The sequence below is a fragment of the Plutella xylostella genome, chromosome 12 (assembly GCF_932276165.1).
Source record: "Plutella xylostella chromosome 12, ilPluXylo3.1, whole genome shotgun sequence".
In the NCBI taxonomy this organism is placed as follows: domain Eukaryota; kingdom Metazoa; phylum Arthropoda; class Insecta; order Lepidoptera; family Plutellidae; genus Plutella; species Plutella xylostella.
In genome coordinates, this window is record NC_063992.1 from 1,331,245 (window position 1) to 1,343,906 (window position 12,662).

At 36.0% G+C, this 12,662-nt stretch overlaps 1 protein-coding gene across 1 annotated transcript; it reads left to right on the plus strand.

The window, feature by feature from the left end:
* The first annotated feature begins 2,432 nt into the window (after positions 1–2,432).
* LOC105390233 lies at positions 2,433–11,513 on the plus strand. The gene is made up of 3 exons (XM_048624699.1): positions 2,433–2,624; positions 2,977–3,113; positions 11,314–11,513. The coding sequence occupies exons 1-3, from the start codon at positions 2,471–2,473 to the stop codon at positions 11,488–11,490; spliced, it is 468 nt and encodes a 155-aa protein (XP_048480656.1). The 5' UTR covers positions 2,433–2,470; the 3' UTR covers positions 11,491–11,513.
* Positions 11,514–12,662: the final 1,149 nt, after the last annotated feature.

The window sequence follows — 12,662 nt, forward strand, 5'->3', positions numbered from 1 at the left end:
GGGTCTAAACAGCCTACCTAAGCTTGGACCCACCACGCTGGTCCATTGCGGGTTGGCAGGTTCACATTTATCTAGATGGAGGTTTCCTCACGATGTTTTCATTCTCCGTAAGAGTGATGGTATATAAATTGTGCTTAAATTCCAAAAAAAAAACATGTCTGGCGGGCGCTTACCTCGTTTACGAAGACGTGTATGTCATCTCTTTTTCCAGTGGTCTTCGGTCTTCCCGTTGCTCGTATGAATTTGTGAACAATGTACCTTGTTACTACAATGTCCGCTAGTTCTGCGAGTGTAACTGTTGTAGGAAAGCCAATCACGTACCGGCAATATTGCCTAATTTAGCCAACATGGCCGATTGTGCAAGAGGATGTAACTTGAAACGTATTTTATTTGCATAAAATTTCTGTCGCAAGTTATTTTTTTGGTACTTTAGTGCTCAAAGTTTTGATAGCGCAATCGTCTATATACAATCTCGAGGGTTTAATTTTCAGAAATAAAAAAGAGGGAGGCTTATTTCAAGCACTTCAATTTTCAACACTATATTATTATGCTCTACCATTTAAGCCATTTTACGCTTTTAGACTACTGTAAAGCGAACGGAGCATAAAACAAAACTTTTCTAAGCTAACATTTTTGTTTCGATTGTAAAAACACGGCGGCGCAGAGAAAATATTCCAAACTGGCCAAGTGCGTGTCGGACTCATATAAAGGATTCAGTATAATCCTATCGTTTCAAAAGATGTTTCATTTTGATTTTTCTATATTAATTTCAATATTGTCAGATACTCTAGTAACAGATTTACAAATAACGAAAACGAAAAAAGTTCAGGTTTACTTCTATCATCTATATCCATTATCTGTCAAAAGTTTCATAATAGTTTCCGCTAGAGGCGCCTGTTTGTATGCGAGTTTTTTTTGCGATACTGTCGAAAATATTTATAAAAATAAATGCATATTCCCTATTTCTTGGTATCGTGTTTGTTTCGTTAGTGCACCCCATCACCTACTTAATAATTAAATTGTAACCAGAACCGCTGTCCATTGCCCATGGAACTGGTTACGAATCCCTAAAAAGCAGTGAAACCTGTGAAACAATAGGCGTTGCCGTTCCCGTGAAAGTTACGTTCTATGTCCATTGTCCCCAGTTTGTTTCCGAACGGCCGCCGTCGCGTGTATGTAGGTATGTAAATTCGGCCGAATTTACATGTACAGTTCACGATTGAGTTGTAATATCACTTCATCATCCTGTTGACTTGAATCGGTCATCAGTGTTAGCACTTGTGTTTGACTTGTGTACTGCATGGTAGAGGTACTGACTGACAAGGACGATGTGATGGGCAACCGGTTTACGTATGAATATTTATTATACATAAACATAATTTTGATTAAAAAAAATATATGCTACTGTTGTGTGTAAAAATTTAACCTTGCTAAATACAGAACAGCTTACTAAACGTCAACATTTACTTAAACTTTAAAACTCCCATAATCCGTTTGAACTCTAGAAGAGCACTTATACGTTTTCACTGTGTACGTGGTAGCGGCATGCCACGTTTTCCGGGCCTTATCAGCCGCATCCGCGCCGGATACGGAAATGCCAAGGCTACAGCCGGTAGATACGGTAAATACCTACTATGAATTCTCTAGGTTGGTAAGGTCACTAGGTAGGGGTGGTTTTAACCATACATACATACATATGCACTCACGACTGTAATCCCCGAAGGGGTAGTCAGAGGTGGCTCACAAGCGAGCCACCCACTTTTCGCAGCACAATTGTACTCACGTGATAGGTTGCGAACCATATCGCCGTTTTGGGATAAGTACAATGCACTTAGGATACACATCTAGAATCTAGATGTGCAGGTTTGCTCACGATGTTTTCCATCACCGTAAGAGCACGTGGTATTATTGTACTTACTCCTTAATTGAAGGCCAGGATTTGAAACCACTGCCTCTCGATTGAGAGGACGAAGCCTTATTCATTACGCCACCACCGCTCTAACTGGTTTTAACCACGGTTAAGCACAACTAGGGTTTGAAATCTATGAAAGTCTCCTAAGCAATTACAGCACTGCATATCATACTAAGTTTTACTTAATTATTCATGAAACCGGCTTGACTTGAATGAATAACGCTGAGTTGCTCGAGGGGACAGTTTTAGCAGTATACGAACAGAAAGTAACTAAAAAATCTCGACTTAGCAGAACCGTTATGTTATTTGTAAAGTGATGTATTGGTACTATAATACCTAAGTCCCTAGATACCTACAATAAACTTCAATGTTTGTAATTGAACAGTATCAATCCATAACAAGTTGACCGCAGGTCAGTGATGTTAGATAACATATTATTTAGCATTCAATCACTTTACACAAATCGATCGAGTTGTTCACTAAAAAACAAAATAAATAATTAAACTTGTATTACAATAATTATAATTATTTACCAATAATTATTATGAAAAGAAAACGATGTTATTAAAAATATATTATCTAAGTATAATATTCGTGTTGGTTGTAGTGTCTTGTATAAATTGTCAGTATTATGACGAATTGATTTCAGATGAAGTATTGAAAGAACTGCTGAATGAAGATTTCAAAAGTGAAGAGGACTTCACAAATGAAGGTAATCTATACTTACATAAAATAATGCGCATAGATATACAGTAAGAAAAAGAGAGTCCAACCCTATTGCATAATGCATTTGTCCACATTCATTACAATTATTGTTTTAAATTATTTATTGCACATGAAACAAATTAGTACAAAGACGAACGTTTTCGTAAGGCTAAGATGTCACTTGTCTATACCGATTTAACTATTTCTACAATGTTTTTCATTTCACTGACTTGTATTGTACTCACTATAGAATATTAAAATTATAAAAAATATGCCACTTACATAAGTAAGTAATGACTTATTTAACACATACTAGATATATTTCATACATTATAATTAGGTTTATGTTTAATTTTCAGTTCCTGAAGATGTGCCGGTGCTATTGAACGGATCGTGGTGGTGTGGAGACTGTGACGACATTGATGAAAGTAAAATAATTTACACAGAAACTAATGAAGCATACATCGGTTCATATGAGAAACCTATAGAAATGCAGGTAAATTTAATGTTTTCGATCATTAGAGACAACGACTAAGGTGCCAAAGGTTTTTTTTTACTTCCGGCCTACTTAGGAACTACACCCGGTACCTATAGATTCATCTAATTATCTTTCATCATCATCATCAGCCAATAATCATCCACTGCTGGACATAGGCCTCTCCCAAGGAGCGCCACAACACTCGGTCCACGGCCTTCCTCATCCAACCACTACCCGCCACCCGCCTAAGGTCGTCAGTCCAGCGGGCAGGAGGGCGTCCCACGCTGCGTTTGCCTGTACGACCAGCCCACTGCCACTTCAGCTTGCATATTTTGACAGCTATGTCGGTAACCTTAGTCCTCTGACGGATAACCTCATTTCTGATACGATCCATCAGAGAAACCCCAAGCATAGCTCTCTCCATAGCACGCTGAGCGACTTTAAATCGGTGGACCAGTCCTACCGTCAGTGTCCAAGTCTCTGCACCATACGTCATCACTGGCAGGACGCACTGGTTGAAGACTTTTGTCTTCAGGCTCTGAGGAATGGCCGAGGAGAATATGTGACGAAGTTTCCCGAATGCAGTCCAACCCAGTTGGATGCGCCTTGCAGCCTCCTTGTCGAAGTTGCTTCTGCCTAGCCGAATAGTCTGCCCGAGGTAGACATATTCTTGCACAACTTCGATTGTTGCCTCACCAACGGCGACCGGCTCCGGTTTGATGTGAGCATTGTACACACGGCACCGTCAAATGGTTGGCAGGGCACACTAACGTAGTGTATGTGTGCACACTAACGTTGTCTATGTGTGCATAAACGCAGAAATCGGTTTTACACACCAGTAACAAACCACACACACACACACACACAACAGCACAAACGAGTTTGCGCGTAGGCAAACGCCCGTATACCAGCTGTGACATAAAAATATCAACCGGTATTGTTAGTTAAATAGTTATAAAATTGTAGTGAAGCAAAATTTCACTGCTTGTGTCTATACACTTCGTAGCTCATTGGTAGAATGTTAGACCTATGAAACATAGGTCGTGAGTTCGAGTCCACTGATGGTTATTTTTATTTTTATTTTACTTAATTCAAATTTTGCGTTATTTAAACGCTGTTGAGTATAAAATTAATTTACTTGAAACTGACAAATGACTATAAGCTGCATAGCTGTCGACTATTTATCTTCACCAAAAATATATGATTCGTTCTTCATTTGAGAATTAAAACCATTCTACCCTCATACAATATGAATAAACGAAATTTGTTTTTAGTTTTAGTTACAATTCACCTCTGCATCTGCATAGTGATTCACTTTGTGATTAATTACTCTTCGCAGTCACTATGGAAAGTCTTAACTTACTTAAACTAAACCATGTTCAAAAAGGCGGAGATAATTGTATTTATATGAACAAAATATTACGATTAATGAAATCGCAAGATGTTTAACGGTAAGTAACATAGAATTGCAAACATTTTATTTGACTGTTACAATATTTGTATTTGTCTATGCTAAGTATTTGTTTTTTTTGTTTGCAGAGGAGAACTGTTCAATTATGGGTTCACCGATACGCAGATTCGGGACATGTAGACAGTAGTCGTCTATACGGATGCATCACCACGCCATCGAGAAATCGTAGCTGCACATAGCGCTGATCCGTTCTGCAGCACCCGTTCTACGGCCACAACACATAATCTATCCTCTATCCCTACAATCCGTACGGGTTCACTTGCATGCTGCTGGGTTGCGGTGTCGGAGGCCAGCGAAGAAAATTGCTCTAACCGATCAGCATCGTCGAAACAGAGTGCGTTTTGCGACTGAATATTTTAAACTTTGATTGGTGCAACAATGTTGTGATATTTAGTGATGAAAAGTCAGACAAGGATGGACGTAAGATATTATGGCGAAAAAGTGGCGAAAATTATAGTTATTGGGGTTAGCTCAGTAATTTTTATTTTTTCATTTGTATAAGATTTTAGTTATTTTGTTAAATACTTATCGTTATTTACAATTATGGGTAAGCCAATGTGTTAATGATGTTATTGTTACTGAGGTGAGAATAAGTTATCTTATTTCTAGCTAATTAACATGTTGATTCATATAACTAATGACTTGCCTATTTACTTTAGTAAAACAGCCAGTCCATCCTTGTCTGATGTTTATTATGATTTAATATAAACTACAACTATGTTTTAAAACGAAAAACAACAAAAACGTAACATCCTTAATGTTTATGTTACGGCACAAATAAATTTGGTAATTTTAACACTTAATAACTTGTTTAATTTACTTTCTGTGTTGCTTTTATTCGTATATACTACAATACTATTATTAATACATCTTAATAAATAAATTAAATTTATTAAAAAATCAAAAAAGGAAAAATGTAAGTTCAGTGGGATTTGAACCACCATACCGATTCATGTGAGTCTTGTATCATACCAACTGAGCCATTCAATCTATTACAATGGCTTGCAAAATTTTGCTTCATATCATAAAAACAATGAATCATTGTCACTGGCACAACTACATGCTTACAATATCCGTGTGTGGGTTGCCCAGAACTAAATAATTACGTCGACGTCGCCGACACACACATACACTACCTGCGTTAGTGTGCCCTGCCAACCATTTAACGTTGCCGTGTGTACATGACTTTCGTCTTGTCCATGTTCATCTCACAACAACAACAACTCGGTATTTACTCCCACAACAAGCACGAGTGTAAAAATATAGTCACCGAATTTCTTTTAAAACTAAGTTACGATGATACTGAAAACTTGCTCAAACCTTGGCTCTAACAGTAACAATTATTGTTTTATTACCTATATTTTATATGTAAATTTAGTCATGCTTCAATCCTTCCTTGGATTTTTTTTTTATTTAGTTTAAATTTTAGTAGGTACCTACCTATATTTCACATTATTATAATTAGCTCATATTTTGTTAATCTTTTAATAGTAAAACCATTGTATTGGAAATTTTAATAACTCGCACACGAACAGGCAACTAAATAATGTAAGTATCCCTAAGATACAGGCTCTTGCCTAGTTTAGGAGATACTCATGCTATTTTAAGTGTACTTAATGATATTAAACGCCTTTACCTATGAAAATTACCTATGTAAGTGCGCTAATGTACTTATTATTATTAATTTAAATTTTTTTAAATCATATTTCAAATTAAGGCTGTCACTAAAGCTGGAAGAAAATCAGAATCTGTCAAATCTAGTGAGGGGGGGTTGAGGTATGCGGGGCGTTCTACGGACAATGACATGAAATTTTAACATAGTACTCGAAAACATAAAAGTGAAGACATGCCACTTTGTTAAAAATATACTAAGTAAGTAATATTGTTTTGTGATACGAAAATATTTATTTTTATTTGAAAGTATTTTTAATATTTAATAATTAATTATATATAAAGTCGTACCCGTGCCGATATTTATACAGGTTGTTGCAAAAAGGGTTTAATACTATGCCGAAACCTACGTGTGCAGCATGTTATTGATGTTATTTCTAAGCCAGGAAATGAAATCAGAATGTAAAAAAATCGCGAAAATATTATCAGAGTTTAATAGTTCAGGGTGTTGTATTAAACTCTGCCCCCGTGTAATAAAAAAAGTATAGTTAGCCGAAAGGGCGTTACTCAGGCGTCACTCTGAAAATCTTTTATCCTACGTAATTTTTTATATTCATGAAAAAAACGCTTCTTCATATATTTTTTTTTGGTCACGTGACCTTTTAGTTAGACGACCTGTTTTTTTTTTGGTGTTTCAAAAGCAGAACAGTAGTTTGCAGAACTCTGCATATACAGGGTGTCACAAAAGGTTACGTAGCTGGCAAAGGGATATGGGGAGGTCACCAGAAAAATAATAACATGTAAGTACCCCCGCAAGGGGGTACATTAGTACAAGGCGAGAGTGTGTATTTTTTTTTTAAGTACTTATGTGTATTTGGGATATGATAGAAATAATATTTTTGTTTCTTAAAAACCAAAAAATTTACACCTTGCTGCGCTCTTTTGCTCACTGTAAGTACACCTACAAATATTGCTGTATTAAAAAAAACGGTTTTGTTATAACGATTATAAAAAAAAAGTTATTTTCATGTCAAGGAGTCATTTACCTAATTACGATTTCACTCAACAGCAGGTGAACTGAAAAAATAAGTTCTAGTTCTATCATCACTTTAGATCGCAAACATTGTAACTCCACTTTTCTCGGCGAAAAGTACTCTTTGGTGTCAATAGAAACGTTTTTTGAATTCACATGTTTTCCTCTTTATTCGAAAAAAAAAACTGTATTCCGCATTTTACCATTTGTTTTCCTCTAAACCCCAAACCGTGATTTTTAAACAAGAAAACTTAGTAATTATACCCTTTATTCTCATATACAACGTGCGCTGTAGGCGAACGTGAACGAAAACTATGCAATAAGCCTTTGTTTTTATTACTACTTTAGTAAATTACAATAACATACTCAACAATGTTAATTTTTCTTTTGCAATGTTATGTTGTTAAATTAAGATCTAATATTTTATTAACATGAAGTTACTTTCAACTTTTTTTTGCATCTATGCGTCGAATCACAGCATGACGGCTGCTGCAGCTTCCTGCTGTCCTGTCCTCCAACCAATCCCACCAGTACTGCAGGTTGCGTCGAATACGAGCCATTCTCTTCGACTTGACAAGACAGGTGCTCCCGGAAGGATCATAGATCGCACGGAACCCGTACCGTATAGAGGCAACGGACTCCTTTGCAACAGCCCCCCAGATTCGGAAGTAGCCCATGCACTGCATGGCGAGCACAGCTGCAGCAATTTTTTCGTAATGAATCATTGGGATGTCATCCCCGAAGGAGGCTCTCAGCTTACCTCACGACCTGTGTGACATTAGAAAAATGCACTGTGCTAACGCCGTTTGCGAGCTTGATTTGCAGGACCGCGTTGTATGCCAAGTTCCACAGCAGAGGGGTCCAAGACCTACCGCTGTGGAACTCCGCAACTGAACTTCTTCAGTGAAAACAAACCCTCTCTTTTCGCATCCTTAATGTACTTGTTAGACACGTATGACCTCTGTCAATTTTCTGCAGATAAGAAGACAAGTGATGGTATACAAGAGCCGCCCTAAAGGTTCGCCCTCTAGGGGATAGAGTTGAACGCGGTTACTATTTTTAAGCAAACAGCCAGCGCAACAACTCGCCCGTGGTTTTTATCCTGCTCCGACAGTGAACGAACGCAAAGTATTGTACCCACTATTCGAATCCGCATTTCGGATGCCAAACTGACTGTCCGAAAGGTCGAAACCGTACCACCACAGAGGTATGACTCGTTCGAAGAGCTTATCAGGCTCTTACAGCAATCAGATGTGTCGGTACACTGAAAGATAATCTACAGGCCTGCTTTATTTATTTAGGAGCACTAATGGCCTCCTTTCAGTCATTGAGTCACTGGCACTCAGGCTGCGGTTGAACAGGAAGATAGACTGTCTAAACAAATCATTTTTAGGCTAGTTAAAAAAAACTTTAGGTGGGTAGTATGCCAACTAGAACTACAAATAAAACAGTATTTTTGTCTCCTCTAAAATTTGGTCACGAGGAGTTACGATGATTACGATCTAAGGTGACGCTGACGATATTTTATACAAGGTATTGAAAAAAGGGTATAAAGCTTAGCCAAAAGTGGATTTAGGTGCCATTCTGATCCACTTTTCTTCTACAATTTTGAAAATTCACGTAACAAAACCTTTTACATAGAAACTTATTCGATCACGTGACTTTTTACTATAGAGACCGAATTTATTTTTCGAGAATTTCCAAAACTTGGAGAACAAAAGTTGTTCAGAATAACCCCTGAGTCAAACCCTTTCGGCACAGTATACCCTTTTTGCAACATCCTGTATAGGTAATATCAGGTTTATAAAAGACCTGGGCCTGTAGAGTGAGACTCGGCATGGGGAGTCATAATTTATAGATCTTTTAGGTTGCAGTGGCGAATGGGCACTGGTAGCCCTGCCCTTTTCTATAACTATAACTATAGGTAATTTTATGGCAATTTAAAAATGGTATAACATTTATCTATTTGAAAAAATCATTAAAAATATACATTACCTATCACCCTAATTTAAAAAAAAAATTCAGCCCTTACTTTAAACTTATAACACCCCTCTATTTCCTTCAGGGGTTAAAAAACCTGTGTATTTAATATTTTCTTATGAGTTTTTTTTTTAAAACTAGGCTCTTACATAGTTGTACATAATATTATGCGGTATTTTATTCCACTTGTAACGCATAAAATTCATAGCTACAGTAAACATTTCATTTTTTTCATGGCGAGATACAGTCGCACTTAACCGCTTTTTTGCAAAGCTTGTTAAATAGATTTAAAAAATTATGTAAATTTTAGATCTTCAATTTTTAAAAATACTTACTTATTTTTAACAACCTGTAGTGTACAGACTACCACATCTTAAAATACCTATATATTTTTTTAATTAACTACGGTTTTTGGTTTCAAATAAAACAAATTATGAACTTACTTTTCAACACCCTGTATATTGTGTAGCTTACCTACCATACACAACCGTTAAAATAAAATTAATTACCCCTCAGAATATAAACAGGCTCGCGCTTTGGCATACTGCATTGACCGTATAGTTCTTATTCGGAGAATCTAATAAGTGTCATTATGTGCAATGTTTACCTTTATCTATGCATCTGTAACTCTATAGTAAAAAATGTACCTAAACAAATCGAAAAGGCGAAATGTTTTCTAAGAATTTTCGGCTTTTCTGCATCTAAAATGATTAGAAAATTAACTTTCCATAGCAAATGCATATGTATTATAATACTTGTAGTCATAATTTGTTGATTTAATCAGTTTTTGTGAAATATTTGATAAAAAATAAAATGGCGTGGGTATCGCTCCTAACAGGCCGCCACCAGGGCGACGACTGAAGAAATCTGAAATCTGTCACGGTGTCATCATTTTTAAACCGGAATTTATTAGTTTTTTGCAAAAAAAGTTGACTTCTGGTCCATTAAATCCAACTCTTTAAGGTAACTTTGTTAAGAATTTAATTACCTACACATACATATAAGATTCCATGAAAATGGGCCCTCTGATTTCGAGGGTTTTTTCATAATAAGTCAAAAAATGGCAAAAGACATGGTGTGTTTGCAATTTTTTTTAACATACTTATTATAATCCTGCACCAATTTATAAGCAACTAACATGTTCAGTATACCCTCTGCTACAAAATATATTTTTATCAATGTGATAGAAGCCACCGTTTTTCCAATCTAATCAAGTATATCAAGCCGACTTTAGCATTTTAGCTTTAGGGATCCCCTTAAATTAAAAGATTATTGTTATTAATGAATTTTATAGTTAAATGTATTTTAACTTTATAAGTTTTTATAGCCTTTATATTTTTGCTTAAATATAAAATGTATCTTTATAATAAGTTTTTATATGAATAAATTATTATTATTTATTATACCGAGGCCTACACGTCGGAAAGCAGCATTTAGGCCACTTAGCATCCAGCTGAGTTCCTGCAGAGATTCTGCCATAATAACTTACTTACTTACTTACTTAATCTACTTATCTTTAATCTATACTAATTAGTTATACTTTCATATAAATTTACAATTAGGTATTTTGTGTTATGGATAAAATAGAGCTCCGCTCTTCGCAGAAAGACCCCGATTCCTGGTATCAATTTTATTGGTAGTATTAGTTGCAGGTACAGTGTAAACAACGAACAAATGAAATCAATATTAATTGTATTAAAAATACGGTTCAGAGACTGCATTTTATTTGTTTTTCCTTTATTCAGGTTCAACCCGCGTTGTATAGATACATTTATTTTAATTTGATTTATAAGTAGCTTTATTCATTATAATTCTTTTGTGATATATTATGTTACATTTCTGCAACGAAAATATCATGCTAGGTACTTATCAAAAAATCTCAGTTCGCGCACATTACGCGTATAATATATAGGTATATCCGTAGTTTTTCCATAATATGTACATTATATGTACCTGGCCTCACAGGTAGCCACTATTATTATTATTATTAAATTCTTTATTGCACAAAGTAAATTGGTACAAAGGCGAACTTAATGCTAGCAGCATTTTCTACCAGTTAACCTTTGATGATGTCGAAAAAGTGATTGGTAGTGCTTACCCCCAAATTACCTTTCTATTTACAGATACAACTAGCCGTGGGTGACATGCGCTGTGTCTCCATCTCCGGACTGATGATGGAGAGGATCCTGGTCCAGCTGGTGTCAGGGTCCTGCCGGGGCACGCGGGCCGTGGTCAGAGTCACCCCGCGAGGCGATAGCGTGGAGGGATTGGCTTTCGATGTGCGGGTTTATGGCGAATAAATGAGAAGTGAAGGAAAAAATCACGCTGTTTTTTTGTTTGCTATGGATAGGTAGGTATGTATTTTCATAAAATTATCAAAATGATACGTTGTGAATAAAATTGCTGCTATTGTCTTTCTGAAATTGCTGGATTAATAATATTTTCTAAGGCTCGTTACAGAAAGAAAGCTGGTTACCAGCGCTGATCTGTTAGTTTCATACTATTTCCAAACCAACGCTGATAAGCGCTTATACCTACACTATAACTTCTAAATACTTTTTCTGCTATTTATAAATGAAAGTATGGTTATAATTCTGTGTGGACCTGCAGGTGATCGGCGCGACCGCACGTCATCAGCGCGGCCGCTGCGGTCGCGTCGCGTTCATATGGATGCCACTTATTGTTTAATATTAACAAAATATAATTTGGTATTTTATGTGGCAAAATATTGTTATTATTCAAAATTATTACTTCAGACGTAAAAACGGGTTTTTGGACAAATTGTTGGACAGTATTCAAGGTGAGGTTAGGTTCGTATAGGATTTTAGTAGTGATGGGCCGAATGTGGTTTGAACCGAAGTTCGGCTTCGGCCGAACATTCGGTTAAAATTAAAAGTTCGGCCGAACTTCGGCCGAACATTCGGTTAAATTTGTTGTTATTGTAAATCTATTATACAGGGTGGAATCTCCCCAGTGAAGCTCCTGAAGGCAGGGAAATGTACCCGAAATACCGAACCACTTCATAAATAGTCGATCAAATCCCGAAAAAACGAAAAAGCTATAATAATAAATAAAATTTTACTTTGTTAAGAGGGACGTATAGCACTTGCTCGTCCATACAAAAAGAGAAAACGTTTTTCTATTTCTAAATATTATCCTACCTCCATAATTTTAATAATGTTAATAACACAATGAATTTCTAGGGTTATAGTTTTTTTTCTAATTTTTTTATAGGTTCAAACGTATAGGCACCTAAAAACAACATACTTTTTGTGATCAAAACTGTGTCGAATCGAATCAAATCGTTGTCGAACAAATTGGTACAATGTATTTTTTTAAGTGATACTTACAAACCTATAATAGGTATATTATGCTGAAGCGATTAACACCAAAATCAAAGAGATTTGTTGATATTTACTTGGTGAAAAAGTTTTCTCCCGAAATGAGAATTTCATCAAGAAAAGTAAATATT